This window comes from Mycteria americana, chromosome 4 (genome assembly GCF_035582795.1).
Source record: "Mycteria americana isolate JAX WOST 10 ecotype Jacksonville Zoo and Gardens chromosome 4, USCA_MyAme_1.0, whole genome shotgun sequence".
In the NCBI taxonomy this organism is placed as follows: Eukaryota; Metazoa; Chordata; class Aves; order Ciconiiformes; family Ciconiidae; genus Mycteria; species Mycteria americana.
The window spans coordinates 72,388,290-72,410,206 of record NC_134368.1 but is presented as its reverse complement, the minus strand read 5'-3'; the positions used below and the strand labels follow the sequence as shown (position 1 = coordinate 72,410,206).

General features: G+C 38.5%; 1 protein-coding gene across 6 annotated transcripts in view; it reads right to left on the bottom strand.

Annotated features, from left to right (window-relative positions):
* Nucleotides 1-21,917, bottom strand: part of PTPN13 (protein tyrosine phosphatase non-receptor type 13) — a 129,882-nt gene that overhangs the window by 98,431 nt on the left and 9,534 nt on the right. For all 6 annotated transcript variants that reach the window (XM_075500853.1, XM_075500854.1, XM_075500856.1 and 3 more), the window contains one exon: nucleotides 3,311-3,430. In XM_075500853.1, the coding sequence (XP_075356968.1) occupies nucleotides 3,311-3,425 (115 nt within the window). In that variant the 5' untranslated portion in view covers nucleotides 3,426-3,430. The remainder of the gene's footprint in view (nucleotides 1-3,310; nucleotides 3,431-21,917) is intronic.

Genomic DNA, 21,917 nt, shown 5'->3' with positions numbered 1-21,917 from the left:
TTTGCAAAGTATTTTTAAAGAGTTCAACACCTATTAGAATTGTAAATACAAACAGGCATAAAAATATGCACATTTCTGTATCAGTCACTGAATTAGACATAGTATGATATGTGATTAACCATATGAGACATGGATTTTCATTCTGTGCTTCTTTTACTCAGTGCTTTGATGGATAAGAAGATAGACTCACTAAAAGACATGCAGAACTTTCATAAATCAAAAATTCATCAAATCTGTAACAGAAGCTTGTTTTGGGCATTTTCCCCTAATTTCCTGAAACTAGTTTAAGTAACAAATTAATTGAAGAACATGTTCTCAGTTGATGAGTAATAGCAAGGATTCTCAACTTCAAACAAACTACCAAAACTCTACCAGGATTACATAAATAAACAAATAGTTACTTGGGCTGGTAATTCCTTTAAGCGTGTGTGGTTGCTGGGCTGGTGCAGGGAGGTTGCCAACAGATGGCAATTTAAGCCTTGACGATTTCCATGGCCTTTTTATCCCCCTCATTTCAAAACAGTTGGACCATAAGACTGTTGAACAATATGCTTTATTTTTTTTTTTTTTTTAAAGAAACTTAATATAGACAACACTCATCAAAGCTTAGATTTTGTTATAGAACAACATGTTCAGGGACTCCAGAGCTATATAAGGAGGAAGAAAAAAGCATCTCTAAGACTGGTCAGAGCTGAACATGCTGTGAACTTGCAGAAGCTAAAAGCTTTCCTCATTGCCCTCTGCCCAGGAACGATTGGTCAGTTCTGAAAAATTTTGGAAACTCGCCCTCTGCCATAGAATAGCTCTTCCATGCTGTACGCTAGGTCTGAAATTTGAGCAAGGAAAACAGGATTTCTCTAGGATTCCCCATTTGCTACACATCATACACAAATAAAGAAGAAAATTGAGTCAGACAAGCCTACACGAATCTCTGCATTCTCTGCTCTTGCATCTCTGCAACGCATCTTTACAAGCCAGCACAAAAACTGATATTCAAGATGACCAAAAAAGATTTCTAGATTGTTTTCTTACTGAAGCCAAATCTTCATTAAAGACTGTCTGGTTATCCTCATCTTGCTGGAAGGAATTAGATTGCTTTTGTCAACCTTAGCTACACAGTAAAGCTCTTCATTTGGGTGTCTCTTGAAGTGCATTTTACCACAGGGCTACATCCCAGGTTAATTAATAGCATGCAACTGAAAATAGTTCGCTGAACTGGCAGAAAAACAACTCAATAAAACAGCTTCATCTCCAAGAACAGACAGATTCTTCTGGCACTGATTTTATCTGAATTCGTGTTTTGGTCTTCACTGATAGGAAGTAAGACCAGAAGCTTCTGCCATCTTAGTCAGTCTTGGCTGGCAAACATTCCCCTACCTTAAAAGCACATACCAGAAGTCCTGGGGCAGATTTCCATTTTCTGCTCTCATCTTTCAGTACCTGTCCCTCTGAAGGACGGCTGACTGTGTTCTCATTCTCAATGCTTGCATGCAGCCTTCACAGTAATTACGATAACTCTTTTCTGCACTACTCTTAGGCCAAGAAAAGGTGAGCTCTTATTTTCAGTGAAGACTCCCTGCTTGAAGGAAAATTTAGACCTAGGATAATGTCTTAAGTCATTTCACTGCTATATACTCATGCTACTGTGATCTTTCAGGTGGATTTCAAGATGGAGCTCATTGTGTTGATTCCTGTAAAGCATACAAGAGTAAACCTCTAATCATTCAAGATCTCTCTTTAGTCAAGGTCTCACTTGGTCTCAACAACCTACCCTCTTAAAAAAATCATTCCTCTGATACTCTCTGAGAGACAACAAAGAGAGAAAGAGAGAGGAAAGAAGATGCCAGCTTTCCCTTTCTTGCAATACAAGAGCAGAGGGACAGGACAGTCGGTCAAATTGCAACAATAAATTCAGCATTCCTAATACGGAACGCTTCTTACCATGCATGGGCTGTGAGCTCACTGGTAAAGGGGAAAAGGGACATTTGGATGGGATATCAAAACTACTCAAAATTTGCCTACCAAAAAATATTTCAGAAAAATTGATAAAATTTCATATTTATAATGCTAATTCAAGCTTGATCAGAAATCAAACACCGTATGGCTGTTTCGGCCCACATCTGCCTTCTTTGGAGTCTTTGTGAAGTATCCAGCAGAGATCACTTTCAGAGGTTATGCAGTGTACAAGATAGACTGACTTCACAGATTGTCTAAACCAAATCTTTAAAAAAAAACCCCAAGAAACAAAAACCAAAAAACCAAAACAACTTAAATGTTGAATCTTGATGAAATTGTAAGCCAAACGCATAAAAAAATACAATAGATTTTGCCCTCAATGATGAAGATGTGCCCCTTGCATGGTAATGTGGCAAAACAATGGCTACTTTCAAAGTGTGAGCTTTTGATTTTTCCTGAATAAAACTGAATAAGCTTACATATACATGCTTAGACATAAGGTGATGACTCCCATAAATTTGCTGAAATACTAAGATGCATCATGGGAACATATACTCTATCTGAGGCCAGGTTAAAGATGTCACCAAAGTTCAATATTTGAGTTAAGCTTCTATTGCTATAAAAAGCAAAAAAGGGGGGCGGCAGGGAAGGGGCTTAAGGATTTGCAGGTTTTAAAGAAAAGAAAGGAAAACATAAGGAAGAGGAAAGATTCCATACTTAGACCTAGTGCTAAAACATTAGCAGTATTGCAGATGCTCAACCTAGAGCCTACTAAGTTGGGGGGATGGGGGAGAAGAGATACTTCTTTCTACTCCTTTAAAGTACAACAAGCCACCACATTCCTCTCAGTAGCTATGTATGTCTTGCTAATTGCATTCTGGGGAATGATACCTAGCCCTCTGGTCAAGTTTTCAGCAGCTCACCTTTGCCTCACTTGAGACTAAATCTCTTCAGAGCAGACTGGTCAGGACTGCACCATACTGTAGCCATTTCAATGTCCCCTTCAGAACCAAAGTGCTCCAATGGTCTCAGACTTATTTATCATTTTTTCTATGTTTCTATCTCATTTCAATGAGTCTAAAACAATGCAAAGACTCTGTGGTAGCTTCCTACCAAAGTGAAGTTGTCACCATATGAAACTGAATGTGCCGCAGGTCCTGACAGAACATAAAGTGACAGCTGAAAACATCCTTTGAGCTGGGGTGCAGCTAGGTACTTTACCCAAAGATAACCTAGGAGAAAGTTATTATTTGGGTTTAGAGCCTAGGAAGAACAAGGGAGTTTACTTATATGACACGTAAACATAACCAAGATGTTTCCAGTTCTGTGTGTATCGGTCTTTAAAAATGCTTACCTTTTCTGAATAGTTCTTGAAGGCTCTCTGCACCTTGATTCAAAATAGCCCATACTTCCTCTTCTTGCAATGGCCCTCCCCGAACCTCCAGAGCCTCTGCCAGTGACACATGCATGTTACCTGGGAAATGAGACAGACTGATTTAAGAATACATAAGAGCTATTTTCTCCTTGCATGTAGTACTCAAGTAGTAATAACTCATGTTCAACTCTCAGTCACAAAAATTCTCTAACATTAATAGAACCCATCAAATACAAATACTACAAAACATTCACCATGATGATAAAGAACTTTGAGCACCTGCTATTATGAAGAAGAAAACTTGGGTTAAGACAACAATGATCCATATTAATATTGTAGGCTACTAAATCGATAAACTCAACAAGCTGGCATTAGTCCATATGCTATGGGCAACAGTTTGCTCTGTTTAAAAAAATGACAGAATGATTAGTAGTTATAGGTTTATTAGTGTAAATCAGCTATTAACATTATTTTGACAGATTTAAGTCAGTCAAGCTGCTGTTAGGAAAGGAAGCTCTTCTTCCGATATATTTTCACAGGGCTGTTTATATTATCTCATGACCAAATAATAAGAAGCACTGCCTGCAAACATGCAAGCAAGCAAGCTAGCTGTGGAACTGATAGTTATCTCTTTTGTTCAGCTTCTTCATACATTTAAGAAAACAAAGTAAAACCATTAACAGCACTCAATGTATTACATCACCAGAAAACAAATAAAGACTTCCTTCCCCAGCTAAAAGAGGTCAGGCTTTAATATTTTTCAAAGACTTAAACCGTTTTCACCATACTACAGTATGATATTCAGTTGTCCAAAACCAAAACTATTTTGAAAACTGAAGAACACATCCCTAAATATTCTGGCAAAGTCAAAGCTTCATCATTTTGGTAGGATCAGGAGCAAATAAATCATGTGTCTGCTTAATTACTTCAGCTTTCTATGGACATTAAATGTCCTCAGATTGAGCACTCATGCCAATTTATATTTCTGATTGACATGCAGCTGCAGTTGCTTCTCTCTCTGCTTCTCTCCAAAGCCCAAAGAATAAAATCTTGAGGCAGTGAGCTGTGGTAAGAGCCTAAGGTATATAATCCATCATCAGCAATGAGTTTGTTAGGTCTCAAAGGCTCCAAAGTTGCTGCTGGAAATGGAAAAGACAGTTCCACAAGCATATTGTCCAGAAATCAGTAACTGATATCAACAGCTTTAGATGACCCAACGGTACTGCTAGAAGTTCCTCCCCCTCCCTTCCAATCAAATAGCCAGAGCCTCTCCATCAGCATACAATCCTGGCTCAGATGTACACTCATGGATATTAATCTAACAATTTGCAAGGAGGACAGGCTGACTAGCTATATTTAGTTTCCCAACTGTCTAGGCAGTTTCATGCCTTCCATGTTTTTTTTACTTCCAGATAACCAGGCTCATACCCATATAATGACAATATAAAAGGCTGAATATCCTGCAGTTTCTAGCCGAAAACATGGGCTTTGAAGACACTTGCTGAAGTACTACCCAGAGCCTTTTCAGCTAGAATTCTACACTACGCTATTGAAAAATTACATATTGTTGGCTGCATTTCATCACAGACAACTTATTTTTCCTTACTTCACAGCTTGCCAATTTTTAGTATTCAATTATTCTGCATATTTAGTAAGCCAGATATATTTTCAACAATTAATGTTCAAAAGTAATCATCAAAAGATAATGGAAGAGAAAACAGATCCTGACCACATTTAAAAGAAAGATGAAATCTGAATCCCTGAAGAGAAAAGTAAATAAACCATTCACAACGAAAAGCTAGTGATCGATACAGACTTGCAGTAAATGGATGGAAAGCCAGAGATAAACATGTTTCTAGTCAGTATGAAATTCACATACACCTGGCACAGAGTATCTGGTCTGTCATCCATACCAGGGAATTTTGTGATTTCATGGTAGTGTCTCAAATTTCAGTATGTACATCTAGAATCAAACTGGATTATTCGGATTAAAAGATTTTGTCTCCTCCTGGGGACTAAAAATATACAATCTGCAAGTGAAAACTTTTTGTGCTAAATATGCTAAAGGAAGTACGCTGAGCCTAACACCACCAACATCCCCCCCCAAATCCTTCTCTGCCACTCCCCTTTTCCCCATTCTGCAAAATCCTGATTCCTTTCAACTGTGATTAAATAATAGTGTGGACTGTTCTGTAGCAGATAAAAGCCGATTCCCTATTTAACACCACTATAGAGACTATAAGCACATCTGCTCAAATTCCCAAACATGTTACATCAACAGTAGAAGAATCCTACAGAAAACAATTTCTTGATCACAGTAAGAAGTGTTATGAATATCCACACAGCCACGCAGGCCTTAGCTGTAGTAGTGTAAGCAACAAGATCTGCTTGTATATTACAGATAGCAGTAGCTTGACAAATAAAAACAAACATCACAACACACCAAACCCAAAACATTTCAAATTGGTTTTGAAAGCCCAAGCCCAACAAAACATCAATCATTACAAACATAGCCACATGCAGAATGGCACAAGTTGGGATTTGAGTGGGACTCTCATTGAAGCATATCGGTTTCAGTAACTTTTTGGTAACTGTTTTGGTAACTTTTCCTGCGACTTTCCTTCCTCAAAACTATCTTGAAGCTGCAGTGCTTGTCTTGTCACAGCAAAGAGCAGGCCAACATACTGGTTATGAAGATTGAAGAAGCTTCCACGAAATGGTTCTCTGTCACCAGGGAAATGACTGAAGCAAGTTGGGGTGAAGTGTTTGCGGGCAAATGCATGTCCAGAGTTCTCCATCTATACAGTTCACCTGTTAGCAGCCAGGCACCATTAATTTAACACAATGAAGCTGACACTGAAAGTGCCTGGCTCAAAACATACTTCTTCCCCACCAGTTTGTTGGCGACGGATGTTTTCCACAAGGAGAAAGGAGAAATTTTTAGGAATGATAATGTTTGCAATGCGCAATTCTTCCGAATTTGCTGTCTCCTTAGATTCTGGGAGCCTTCAGTAGTGTCTGGTCCTTTATGAATACAGAAGGTGAAGTGCTAAGTGCTCAATACATACAAAAGCTTTTGGTTTCGTGTAATGCCTGAACATTTTGACAAATTGCAACATAATGACAGTATCAAGTAATTTATGTAAGAGAAAAACATATAAAGCTTTTGTAGAATACCATATCAAAACTATACGGACTGCCTATCTTCACGTCTTAACTCTCTAATTGCAGTTATGTCCTTGGCTATATAGTTGTATAATGTTCATTTTCCAATTAAAACAAATCGCCATTTAAAAATGTGTATTTAAACTCCTATGGCTAAGAACTCAGAGAAAGGAAGCTGAGTGATAGCAACAGGGGACAACAGACTAAGAACAGCAACCTCTTAAAATGCAGGAAAGAGAAGACAGAGTAAAGATGAGTAAAGATCTCCATTAAGGGTAAACTTCTAGCTGATTTCAATTGAGCAAAGAGGGGCTAATCCAAGGAGAGAGGGTGAAGGGATCTCAGGAAAGCTGAATAGTATTGGCCTAAAATGACAGAACACAAAACTGCAAGTAAAACGAAGACTTTTCTTTTATACTAACAGTACAAACTAGTCTGCTTCAAACTTCCAAAGATGGTCCTGGCAGTCCCCGTGTTTTTCAGGGTATCAAGTTGACTAGCAAAGAAATCTAGATGCACTGGCAGAGTTCTCAGTGGACTCTTAGCTTCCTGTCAGGCCACTTTCTTGCAATGAGTCCTCTCCCTGTCTCCTCTTCATTGAAGGTAAGCAAGATCTGTTGTGCTGGCACCCTGTGCCCTATTCCTTTCCTCTTACTCCTTGTAATAAAAATGGACAGATTAAAGAACATTGAAAGGTGCACCTTCTACAGATGAGTTCACTTCCTTTTTCCTTGGGACAGCATTATGGTGGCATCTTAATATGAAGCCACACCAACACTTAGCTGGAGATGGGATCAGCAGGCTTACAAAGCTAAGTGCATCCCATCTCTGCACCTTGCTTCACAAGGTGAGAAGTCCAGGTGCAGTCATCATCAGGAGGCACGTCAAAGGGCTAGGTGGTACAAACTCAACATGAACTATGAAGGCGTGGATTCCCCATACACCCAAAACCCACACAAGATCATAGCCACAGAACATACAAAAAGGGACATTCACACAGCAGAGAGCATAGCACGATGTAGGAAGACAGTGGACAAATTAAAATAGTTAACACTGGAGAGGCACAGACATGAAGATTACTTTCAGGTTGCTTGCTCTGGGACAGAATTTACTCCTAGACCATAGAGGAGTACAATTTCCACAGGACAGGAGTTGCATCATGCAGAGGCAGCTCTTTTTTGCTCCAGGACAAGAGAGTAAATTCAGGTGTAAATCATTTGTATCAACAAGCCCTGAGTGCAATTTCTCACTCTCCATGCCATTCAGCCTGAAGCCAATCAGGCAGCACAGTTCCAAGAAAGAATGCTGCTTAAGCCAAAGGCCTCTCCCATATCTCAAACACTTCCTTTAAAAAGCCGGTTTACCTCATGAGGACCAACTGCCAGCTCCTCCTTCTAAGGCAGACAGATTATACACTCCCTGATGAGTGGGATGGGTAGTTCTGTCTCTTCCCTGTAAAGCAAGCTCAGTAACCTCCTCACCCCTACACTCTACAGTCCCAACAACCCATGTTAAAAGCACAATACCTATCATCAGGCAGTGCCAACATGGTATATGAGGCAGCCTGACACTTTCTCAGCCCAAGATAAGAGGGAAAGCACAACAGAAGCAGCCCCTCACACTGAGTAATACTGTCAAAATGACTATTTGCAAGGTATATACTTTTTTTCTCCTACAACTTGCTAAGTTTTCAAAACACCTCACTTTTTAATTATCTATGTATGCAGCACAGAAGTTAAATGCTCAAAATTCTCATTTCCGCCAACCGCCAACTTTTTTCCTTATGCATTTTAAATTTGAAATTGAAGGTCTCCAACAACAACCAAGAATTAGGAAAAGTTTAATGGCCTATTCTTTCCAGATTTTATTGAACTCTTGCCAGCTGAAATATTAAGAAGCTACTGCTGTAACTGTGTTTAATAAAGACTATAATATCAGTAATTTTATCAAAAAGTTCCTAAAAACAGACTGAAAGTCAAAAGGCTAAACTGCTTCAACTTAACCGTTGCTTGACAACTTTGTGTTTTGGTTTAAGTAACACATATCCCTGCTTTTTTCCTTACCTTCTGCATCAGCATTTTTCCCCATGTCATAACTTGAGAACCAAAACTTTAAGTCAAAAGCTGTGCTTTAGCAACATCAGCTAACTAAGATGCCTGTAGTACCTCATACTTATTTGATATTTCATTGGAATACACTGCCAAGAAACATGGAGAGCAGCTGCTCTAGTCACACACCCTGTAGATTTTTTTTAGATGTGCTAGAAGCAGTGAAAAAAATCTAGACTATAAAAACATTGTTAGAGTTTCTAGATAATTACATAAAATACCCTGGTATTCATTTTTATCCTTTGACAAAATTTAAAACAGAGAAAAGAGATAGCAAGAAGGCTCTATATACATCCAAAATATTTTCTGTGGTGAAAAAAAACACCTTCTCCCATATAAAACACCGCTAGCTGACTTTATCTGTCCCAAATATGAACATTATTGCCCCTTTGCTCCACAGGTATACTTCGGCAAAAAGTGGCAAATTCCGAGGAGCACTTTTCTCTTAGTGGCTAAGGAAAGAGCCCTTTCTCTGCCTCTCCTCTGTAGATACAAATACCTGAAAGCAGAAGCACATTTAACAAGACAATTCTGTCCAAAAGAACCTCTTAAAAATCACCTTTCTAAAGCCATGATTAGCTGCCTAAAAATAAAACACTGACACTTTTATTCAGCACTCACTGAGTGTTAAGTGCTTTCTAAAAGCGCTCAATATGCACAAATCCCAGTGAAACCAAACTGGAGCTATACCTGAACAGTTTTGAAAGTCTGGCCTCTCCCATTTCAGAACCTAAGCATCTGGAGTCATTACCATGCCCTGTAAATTCAGAATGCTGGCATCTATCTTATTTATTTACATTGACCCACATCTTACACCCCTGAAGAAGACCTGGAATGCATCTATCAATTAGTTTATCCCCAATAATACTGTTGCTGAAACAGTGCTTAAGTGCTGAACCCTGGATCCAGGCTGGAAAGCTTGTGCTTCGGTAGTCTTTGAAACCTTATTTTCAAATATGCACGTACTTAGATGTGTGCACATAAAATGTGGTTTCTTATAGCTGCAGGTCCAGTTTGCATAGACCGTCCACAAAATAAGGCATTATTTGCAAATATTCAAGTCAAGCACACAATCAATGTAAATATACAAGCTAATCAAATCAACTGTGTTTAAAGAAATATTTTTTTTTTTTTAGAATCCTGCTCTCAAGTTAATTACTGCACATTATTCTCATTTATTGTCTTGAAGGATAAGAAAACAAACAATTGTGCCATGACCACTTTTTTCACTTCTCCTGTAGATACGAGGAGGGGACTAAAAGCCCCACAAGATGCAAATCCCATCTCCCTCCTCTTTTTTTAAGTCTCTAAATAGTTGCCAGAAATTATGTGAATCTACGTTTTTGTGAACAAACACCCTTCCGTGGTGCTTTTCATTCAATCGGCTACCTGATAATAATAGCATCTTAGTATAAGCCCTATTCCTTCCTCCTTCATTTTGGAGAGGTCAGCAGAGATTAGTATTACCACCCAAGAACTTCCTCCCCCCAGTTGCGGAAGAGATTAGCTTCTTCCACTCACATTTTTCCTTCCGTGTTCTCCTCTTTTTCTGTCCTGTAGGCAGAAAGGATGAAATGTCAGCAAAACAGTCCCATGCTCCTGGGCCAATCCTCAAACTATATCAAGAAAATTTCTTTAAAACTGCAACTCCTCTTCAAACTGATAGCTTTCTGCTTGAGCTCAAACCTCCTAAGTAAAGGAAGAGAAACTAGCTCAAATTTGTGATAAAACACAAAGAACATGAGGACATTCCCAGAAGTACCAGGCACCGTTGGCCTTTTATGTGAGCATACAGTGATGCTCTCACACTCACTGTAACAGATGAGATGTTAGCATTTCTCCTTCCAAAGCCTTAAATCAGTCTTGTATTCCCATGTGTGGAAGACAGAAGAATGTGACATATTGAGAATCTCGGCTCACACCTCCAGGGCAAGCAGTGTTTATTTTACTCAAGAAGTGCATGCTTTCTTTCCTGGAAGGTGGAAAGAAATCAGCTTTTGGCATTGGACTGAAGTCGCAATGGAAGACAAGCAAGGGTTATTGCTGACTCCCTCCCTTGCTTTTCTGTCTATCACCAGAACCAGATAAACTTGTTTATCTGAGGCTTCGTGTAAGGCAAACTAGTAAATCCAGTCCAAAATGTATATAATAATCATGAAAGTAATGTTTTCTAGGCAACTGTAGAATGTTCTTTTATACATCAGGATAGCTGATGTTTCACATCTGATATTAAAACTGTATTCAGAAGAGTATATAATTATCACTACAAAGTAAACTTAATCCACATAAATTGGGCATGACTCTTGTATCCCTCTCTTAGTTTAATTGTCAGTGTAAGATCCTTGGGCAACTCCCTTATTTTGCTGTTGATCTGCTCCACCTCGGAGAGGCACGTCTCCCTGGTGTGTTTCTCATACTTGCAACTTTCATTTTAATTACTAAGTAGGAACAGAGGACCTGTGACTAAGACAAGCTTTATAAATGGAAAAGCAGAAATTTCAGGACTGCAAAACAGCTTGGCAATAGTAACACATTTTCAAATAGCAGATAATACCCTTATTCACACGTAACATGACACTCTTCTAATGACATGAAATAATCACAAGCAAAACACATCTATTGACAACATAACTTCATGATGTAGTGATGTGCTATCATATAACTTCACTTACGACAAATTCCAGACTGTGCAGCAGTCTTGATGAAGATGCTTTCCTTGGCGTCCTTCCATACTGCTTTTTTTCAGTGCACAGTGACAGTAATGCTCTTCATTACTGTACACTGTGGTACACAACTGTTACTAGGTCTATGTGGGTGACATGCATTGTCACCACGGCAAGGACAGACTACGCTGAGAGAAACTAAGAAGGGCACCTCCAGCTTTAGTCCAGCAGTTATTCCATTGTTACATGCAAGAGCTACACATTCCTCACACACTATAAAAAGGTCATGACTGAAGTCTATCCTTATTCACTTGCAGCTCTTAGCACAGCTGAAGAGGGAATGCAACTTATTGTCAGAGGAGCAGAAATAGTAGCACGCACATGATTTAAATATCATGGAGTCACTAGGAAGCATTATTCTAAGTCAGTAAGTACTACTTTCTGCCATCTGTGGCATTTTAAAGGTATCTACAAGTAAGACAATGAGGCTCTGATGAGTCAAGTAAGTAGTGACAATTGTACAGAGTAACTCCTTTTTCATATGACTACGAAGATGATTTTTTTCTTTATAATCACTCCCCAATGTTTGAGAAGATTAATGATCAAATATTTAATACCAAGACATAAATTGCCACAGACTAGAAACTCAGTGACTCTACAAGTGAGCTTCACTGATTTAACAGGTACAAATTAAGCCAGTATTGCTTGACAGATAACTTCCCTAATGGATAAACTTACTCAAGAGTGGGTTTTTAAAAGCTTAGCTTAAGGTCTCTCCTGTGGTAATAAAGTGATATGAATTTTACTATATTAGATAAATTCTCTAGTACTGAAGAGTTCAGGTTCTGTTAGATTAATCCTTCCGGTCTCAGTAACAGAGAATGGTACCTTGCTTTATAAATGCCTCTTCTCAGTACGACAGCCCCTTGCAGCAACGTAACAACCAGCGTACATGAAGGCAGCACAACTGGATCAGCAAGAAACTAAGCACGATATGCCAAGAGAGTAAGAGTCCTCAAAGTTCTTGGATGCAGCATTAGAAAAAAAAGTCATCTTCAGGAAGCTTTACACCTCCCCCCCCCCTGAAAATTGCTGACTTTCAGATAAGTATAGAAATATCATGATGTTAATATGCTAAAACATTGGGAAAAAATCATTTTTAATACCCACCAACCGTAGCAATGAAGGAAACTGTTAGGATTGTGGTATATTTGTAAATCACTGTTAAAGTCAACATACTCTTAACAAGTATAAAGATTGACCCCACCATACATTAATTCAAAACCAGATTTTAATCCTATATATTCACATCAAATCCTTCAACAAATGGCTTGTGCTGTTGTTATGGTGGGTGAACTGCAGGGTTCACTTTATTTTGTAGATTTCTTCCCCCTGTGGGAGAAGGGTGGATGTGAGCAAAAAAATCTTTGTCAGTCTCATATGTTTGACTACCAGACATTTTGGAAAAATAAATTAGCAGAAGAGATACTATGGCACCAAAAGAGGTTCTCCATAGTTAGAACAATCTAATGGTACTCCTGTGAGAAATGTACTGGTTTCAGAAACAATTCTGTTGTGTTTTTAGTTTGAAAGCAGCACCCTTGTATACTCATGACAAGAAAGCGATCTGCTAGCAGGGAGCATAACTTCTGTACTCAACCAAAATAAACCTCTAGTATCCAGAGGACAGTTCATACTAACAGCTACTTCTTATGTCCTGCCTCGGAAGGAAACAATATCCGACAACAGAAGAAAAACTGGCTGAGTAACAGAATGAGTCTGAAAATTACATCTATCTGCATCTGATTCCTCCAGCACTGCTTTTACCTTAGGCATATACAGCCAAAGAAGCTGCACTACTACAACACAAGGATTTTTTTGTTTAAGTACACATTTAGCCCGATATGAGAGCTAACAAACTCCCACATGCATCACCCCACCTACCAATATTTCTACTAAACTGCACTTGTACTTTTTTTTTTTTTGCTATGAAAATTGAAAAAAAAAACAAACCAAACCCAACCAATTTAAAAGTCACCACCTAGCAAGTGTTCTCTTCAGCTAATCAGTTGCTACAAATAGTCCAATGGCTTTCTTACCCAATGCCCTAAGTTGATCTACATCCTCACTCACACTTTTTCTGCCTATGACTCTTGGTGAAAACAGGTGATGAGAGTCCAAACAATTACTGATAGAGATGGACCATTTCCCAAATAACAACACTCTCCTCAGCCATGACCCTGAATGATGTTTTAGTTCCTGGTAACTGTCAGGAACAATTCTGAAGCAGCCCTACAGCTAGGGGAAGAAGTGATCATGTTCTCATACTTTAGGATGCCTGAGGGCCCTATCCATCTGGAGGGTCTATCTTGCACCATTTCTTCAGTCTTTGTTGCTCAAGACAGTAATATTCCCAACTCCTTGGAAATTTAGACTTCTTTAAGCAACTGCATACGCTCTACAACACAGGCAACACCACAGAATCCCAGGACTTGCAGCAAGGGGGAAAAAAAAGAAAAGTGTGCTGCCTGCCCAGACAGTTATGATTTTTTGGTTCATTCCTGGGAAAAAAAAAAAAAAAGAAGGGAGATATGGCATAAGGAACAGAACATTACAAGGTCTGCAGCTAGATGACACCATGGATATCTTATCTGTGAACTCACCTGTCTGGGAGTAAAGCTATTATTCACACAAGTGATGACTAATTCTTATTGTGAAAGTCTGAATTTCTACCCTGAAAAACAGACAAGACAGAACATAGGCCTACATTTCAGCTGTCAAGAACTATATACACAAGAGCAGCTGCGTCTTTAGAACCAAGGCATAAGCTGAGATATCCTTGCTCTACGTATCTGTAAATTGAAGAAAGAGCTAATTCAAGCACAGTAGCAAATATCAAGTCTTATTCAAAGAGCACTGCATGTTCTTCACTCTTCTGTAGCAGGGGAAAAAAAAAAGTAATTTTGCTTTCAGACAGAGAGCCTTTCTCTACTCAGACACAGTAGCACAAGGCAGGAGATTTATACTTTTTATATGCCCAAAAATACAATTAAAAAGGTCTATGATATATTGTCCTCCTGTTAGGTGTGAAAATCTGTACAAAGATTTATGCTAAAGAAATTTTAAGCAGGGGGAATCAGTGATTAACTTTATAAAGCAACTTCATCCATTTCCAAGTGAGAACCAACTTCAAGTGAACTACCTCTTCAAAACAGAGATATCTGATGATACCCTATTCTCATACTGAGACCCAATCAGGAAACATGTACACTCTGAGGGAATAGCAGAGATGCGAACAGGCAGCTAGCTGGATTTGACTGGTCCATAGAACAACTGTTCCTACACAGAGCAATTAGAAAGACAAGAAATTATAAGGTGCTGCCTTGTAACATTCTCCTCAAATGAAGGCAGACTGATTCTAAGGAAATGAGAAGCACTGGCAAGTGAGATTACATACCTGGCTCTCTGAACTTTATGTCAACCTTCAGGAAGGATGTGCTTTTTATAGTGCACTCCCATGTGAGAAAGAGTGTGTATGTCCCCACACATATATATGTGCATACACATATGCATGTATTATGTTACCATCTATCTATATAAAATGTATATATGCATTTATCTGCATGTGTATACTTCATATACACCAAACAATTACCTTTTGTTTTCAGTTTCTGCTGCAGGACAGGAGAAAAACCCTGAAGGACAAACAGAGTTGTAAAGGGGCAGGAACACTGATCTATTTCGAGAAGTCAAAATCAGCTACCTGAAAGCCTTGTTAGAGGGTCTCTTAAAGCCTATTAACGGTTTTGGCCAAGGCAGATTTAAAGTAAGATTCTGTAAGCATTTGTAAAAACAGATTTGATATCAGCAGATGGGCTGCAACTGTAGTAACAGACCTCCATCTGTGCAGAAACCAGCTCTTTGTTTTACATGCATGGTACTGCAAGTGTAGCACTACAAGTCTTAAAGGGTAGAACCATTTCCTGAGAAGCATTTCAATAGCATTAATCACCTGTGTATACACCCATCCTCATAAAAGACTTCACAGCAAGTTCTTCTCTCCATAAGCAACTAACTTTCCAGCGAAAAAGTAACCTATTTAACTGCTACTTCTTGAAAGCACTTAGCTGCTGTTCAAGTGATATAAAAGATGTTTCCCCTTCCTGAAGTGATGCTGAGCTGAGGATCAGACTGTTGGAAATTCATTAACATCGTCCTTGAACACGATACATCTCATTTTTTCACCCAGTAACTGAGAATCTGTCAGTATAATGTAATTTAGGTGAGCTACCAATAATGTCCAGACATGAACTATATTAAACAGTTTTCAGTGAAACCAATAATGAAAAAACCCCAACTGGATAATATAGAAGATAATTGAGCTCTGAGTTAGATGCACACAGTGCAAACATGGAGATTCCTTCTTCTGCCTAACATCTGCTTGTCCCAAGCACAGAATTTGTGACAGCTAAAGCGATCATTTGTCCTCTCAGATTGCAGATCCCTTCTTTCTGCACTTCCTTCCATACTCATGCATACAGAAACTAATTTAAGACTAAAGCTGTACATATTCTCTGCATACACACGCCCAACCAGTAACCAATTTGCAGGGCATGTAAAAATCTGAGAGAGCGCAGAAAACATGCAGCATATACTTTTATGCTGTGAAACAGACCTGTTGCCCAGAAAAAGGAAGACAAGCGTTATAGGAAGGATATTATTCCCTACTGGTTCATAACAGGATTTCCCAAAATTCTCAATCACCTGCTGCTGGTGTTTCCATACTCCAGTATTTCTCAAGCTCTCACGTTGCTGAGGTTCTCTGTTAAACCTATCCTTAGCAGGGTTTCTAAGCACATTACTCACCACCATCTTGCAGGTATTGAATAAATACTGTTTTTTTTTAAAGGCAGACTTTCTTTATCCAACCATCCATAGTTATGTTAACCAACCATATCCAACTGATAACATATATCAAGATTTACCTACTGTTTGCCCATCTGTTCCACTCAACTCTGTGGATGTGGTGTAGACCAAGTATTGAGAACAGTACAGTCCCTGTGACAAGTATCACCAACTAATTTAGCAGCATGTCTAGAGATACCTATCAGTTGAAAGATCCACACAAAACATGAAGGTTTTTGGTCATGGATGCTTGCTTTTTAAATGAGCTCTTTATGGAGGCCAAAACCTTCCCAAGCAGCTTATACTGTCTAGTTTAAATCCTGCAATTAGGAGGTTTTAGCTCCAGATTAATTAGTAGACAAAGCCACTTGAAGACTTGGAATGCCTATGGTTAGGAAATCAAGATCTTGCGCCAAAACATGAGTTGACACAGCACATATGGCTTTGTACCAAAATTATACAAGTTAATTGGAACCTGACCAGTTAACTAGAGTCCCTCAGCCTGTCACTGTTCACCGCACTTCAGAAAAATATATAATTATATACTGCATGATTCAGTATGCTGTTTACAACTTAACAATCGTTAAATTGACTATACTGGCCCTTGAACAAATTTCTAACACACACCCAATTTATGATTCATCTTAAATTCAGAGTCTGCGCATAATTTATTCAGTCCTACAGCCACGATATTCTCCATGTCTTAACTGCCCTCAAAAGTGATGTGATTATTAGTCCTTTTCCTTTTAGATGGGAAAACATGCCATTTCTCTTTCACAAGAGATTCATCTACCTGTTATTGCTGCCCAGCTTCAATTCCTTACCAAGCTTATGGTTTCTGAGCCAAGAAAGTGTATGGGATTTGGAGTGCAAAAAGGATCCTCACCACAAAGAACATAAGCTTAAGTATCATTTGACAGCCACATGAAAAATCTGCAAGGGTGATTTATAGAACTCTTAACTAGACCTTCCACACAAAACAGACTGCCTGATCTATAGTAAAGATAGAGAGATAGTCCATGATATAACAGATTTGATTTAGCTTCACAGACTAGAATGGACAAAGACTTCATCTGATCATTATCTGAGCTCCATATTATTTTGGTACTTGGAGAGATTACAGGACAGAACAAGCTACAGAAGATGGCATTGCCAAAAAAAACAGGAAAAACTAGATAGCAGCACCTCCTCCCATGACACAACGCCAAGCCTGCTGTTGCCAAAAAACAGAGCTCAGAGAAGTTTTGCTTTGTCTGGATGATAAATACATTCATATTAGTAGAGTTACAGGACAAAGCACCATATTACACCCCTGGCTGCATAACAAGGGCAAACTAGCAGAAACTTTTCCTCTATGGGCCTAGAAACCATGAGAGAAAAACAAGTCACAGCATCACCTTTCTTTTCTTTTAAGAACATTCCTATGAACAATAATGACAGCTAGTCAGACTGAGGACATATGCAGATAATGCTCATGTACAAATTACACTTGCTGTATTGGAATGGAACCAAGCAGAAGGTTGTATTAACCTCTGAACCCACTGCCCTAGTGACGGATTAAGTGAAAGGAGAATAGAAGGATAGTATAACAGCACTTGAATCTTTTATTGATGCAGCTGGACCTCAGGGAATTAGACCAGTTAAAGAATGCATCAAATTTTGCTGCCTTCTCAATCAATTTGGTAATTCTATGTACAGCAGCTTAACCCCATAACCCTTATTTCATGGACACCAAAGAAAACACTAACTAGAACCACCTGAAATAAACAGAAACACCACACCAACACAAAAAAAATTTCATCCCTCCAAAACCTAAGAGCTCAAGTCTTATATAATATGGTCTGTATACAACATACCGATTTTCATCCTTTCCATGCATGGCTAGAACTTTTACAACAATCCAAATATTCTTCAAGTCCTGAATATACTATTTCAATTTTAGTCTTGCAAACTTAAAAAAATGGGTATGTTATAAAAAATATTATTTGCAATTTCAGTATATAAAGGGCATAAACTTCTAATAGAAAGTGCTGCTTTTAGGAAAAAAATTTCAAAATTTCTGTGTGAGAAAAAAGATGGGCTGAAGCTCTTCAACTCCTATCTTTCACTGCTAAATAAACACTTTGGAAAATAAGTGAAAGAGATTATTCACTGATATAGCACATAGAAAATTCATAAATGTAAGGCTTTAAAAAAGCAGTCGGGCAGCAGTCTGAAACAGATTTCAAAACTTCAGAATGTTTTATCAATAGCTTCAAAACATTTTCAATTTTTATATATGTTGTCTCGCTACCATGCATTTGCTATAAACTTTGCTTATAAAATACTGAATTTGAATGATAGTTTATCAAACTAGACCAGTTGTATTGGTTTACCTCAAACTGCATACACTTATCTGAGAAAGAGTAGTACTCGATATTCAGTGAGAAGCATCAGGGGTTCACAACTTACGGAAATACCCAATTTGATACTAATGAAAGGAGGCAAGGAGCAAAAAAAAACAGGGAGGGAAGGAACAAAATTTTACAATCTTGAGATTATAATCTGAAAGACAGTAGAACGTAATATCTTCTCAGTCCATAGTGGGAGGAATAATCCAAAGATTCCTCAATGTGCAGAAGCACAAAAGCCAGAACCAAGACTTCATCAGACAGTAGAGAGAGAACACCACAAAGAAAGTGTGCTTGCACAAAAGCATACACATACTGTTTTAGACAAGGAAGAAATACCCAACTTACAGACAAAGTAGCAGTTAGGGGCATCGGAAACTTTCACATAAGAAAAATAGATGAAAAAATCATTATAGATGCCAGGTCTTGCTGGCAAACCTAAGGCATCCCGTGGACCATTACTAATCAATTACAGAAGAAAAATACTTTTTCCTCAAATAATTGAGTATTTTTATGATTTGGTTACACTACTGGCCATTTTTCATCCACTTATCTAGAAGCTGAATATTACCCCAGTCATTTAGGGGGAAATAAATGCAGAGAAGCATTCACGGGCTGCATTTTAAAAGGTACAGATTTACAAATTAAAACTTTGAGTTTTGGCAAAAAAATTAACTGAAGACAGCTGGCACCTAGCTTTTGCCTTTTATCACACTGATGAGCGACCTCTCCAATTTTTTAGTGATCATCTTCCACAATAATCAGACTTCTGTAAAAGTGGCTGTAAGACTTCGCCCTTTATTTTTACACCAACAGTCTACAAACAGGCAATAAAAAAACCCCAGTTTCTCCAACTGACAGATGGGAGGGAAAAAAGGAAGAAGGCGGCAACCCCAACTTTCCCTACCCAGAAGTCACACACAATTTACAGTTGCTCTATATCAAAGAGCTTGCTGGTCACCAATTAGAGCTTTTGTCACACAGAAAAAATCTGAGTTCCACAAATTCTTTGAAAACAGTTTAAAGACAGTATACCTCGGGGTTCCAAAACTATTATAAAAAGCAATCGCACTTATTAGATGCATATTACTTCTTGGCACAACAGTTGTGTTGTTTGGTTGTTTTTCTTTTTTTAACTGGTATTTATAGCCTATCATTGAAAATACATCATAAGCCTTGAAATGAATGTTGTCTACACAAAAAGTAAACTTATATATAAATTATTGAAGGCTAGACAGGCAATAGCTTCTCTTCCACTTCTCCAAAACCACCGAAGAGGGAAGCAGAACAAACAGATTTTGCATCATCAGCAGACTTCCCAACCAGCAGTTCATATTACAGTGAAAAGTTAAATTCTGTGATCTTCAGTTATTTAATATTCTCAAAGCAAAGGCAATGGGTGGGACAGAATCAGTAAGAATTAATGCATATATCAAAGAGTTCAGTTAATGTCAAGCACAAAAATATTTTCTATAATATTGCAAACTATATTCCACACTGTGTAAGCACCAGGGAAATTTCCACATACCACATTAAATGCAATTTGCTGGTTCTATTCTGCTCTTTAATACTCACTACTGAAAGACACAAATTCCATCAGTGTCTGACAATATCACAAAACTAATGGGTTTGCACTGAAAAATACTCTTTTTGACTATTCTATGCTTACTTCAGCATGCAAGGCCAAAGAGCACACACAGCAAAACAGCACACGTACTAGTATCAACAGAGAACAAGGATCGGATGTTGAGGCAAGCAAGAACAAAAAGAATGCCTTTTATCATTGCAGAATACCCTTCAGTTCTTAAGTAACATTTCTCATCTGTAAAAGAAATAAAACAATATGTTTCCACAAGTTGTTTTTTGTTATGCTTTTCATATGATACAATTTAAAATAACAATGTTATATAAACTATTTAATTATTTCATCAAGTTATATGTTTTCACTTTCCTTTTAAACACCAACTAATACTGCAACTGAAACCTTGTGATATCACCAAGGTGTTCCTGTCTTTTTGTCCTCTCTTCCTGAGCAACTATTTTTACTCCAGAGTTGTATGCGTGAAAATTAACTCCCTTGATTACTTGACTATCCATCATTTAATCCCTCCTTAAGAGGTCTGAAGAACAGGGAATAAGGATTCCATGACAGAAAGGATGATAAAACAAGCAAGGAACCACAGCGTGAACCAGACAGCTCAATGTCTTGTTTACATTTCTTCAGCTAGGTGGAAGCTTCTCCCATCTTTCAGTTACAGCCATGACCACTGCTGATGCCTCTAATCCAGAGCACTGACCTAACTGCAACCAACAGGCTGCTGTAAGCAGACTTTCATGGACAGCATGGCAGTTCCCAGTGTTTGGATTCCTTCGATTCCTAGGGTTCTTCTCTGAACAGCAAGCCAGCCCATGTGAACACACACAAGCTTCAAAAGCAGATCTGTCCTGGTTTCAGCTGGGATAGAGTTAATTTTCTTCCTAGTAGCTGGTATAGTGCTGTGTTTTGGATTTAGGATGAGAATAATGTTGATAACACACTGATAAGTTTTTAGCTGTTGCTAAGCAGTGCTTATACTAGTCAAGGACTTTTCAGATTCCCATGCTCTGCCAGGCACACAAAAAGCTGGGAGGAGACACAGCCAGGACAGCTGACCCAAACTGGCCAAAGGGCTATTCCATACTGTATGACATCATGCTCAGTATATAAACTGGGGGGGGGTTGGCTGGGGAGCAGTGATCGCTGCTCGGGGACAGGCTGGGCATCAGTCAGTGGGTGGTGAGCAAATGCATTGTGCATCACTTGTTTTGTACATTCTTTTATCATTATTATTATTATTATAATAATTATTTTCTCTTCCTCTCCTGTCCTATTAAACTGTCTTTATCTCAACCCACGGGTTTTGTTTTGGGTTGGGTTTTTTTTTTCTGATTCTCTCCCCCATCCCACCAGGGCAGGGGGAAGGTGAGCGAGCGGCTGTGTGGTGCTTAGTTGCTGACTGGGTTTAAACCAAAACGAGATCACAGATTTTTTATTAAGCTTTTTTTTAAAAAAGGTTAAAGAAGTTTTCAGTTTGGAGGAGCTTCCTCTTTCTGTCGGTATTTAGAAGCCTAAGCAATGTTCAATACAAGAAGCACTATACTGGATCAGACTACCTCTCCCATCACCCTTCCCTGGCAATCACTAGTTTATTGAGTTCTTGAGGTAAAGGTTAGAGCTGCACAGTCAAATCTAACAGTCATTAACGGTCTCTGTTCAGTTAATTTCTCTAATCCCTTTCTGAACACATTTACACTTTACTCCACATGACATTTTGTAATTAAGCAGTTCACAAAGAGTATTTTTCTTGTTTGCTTC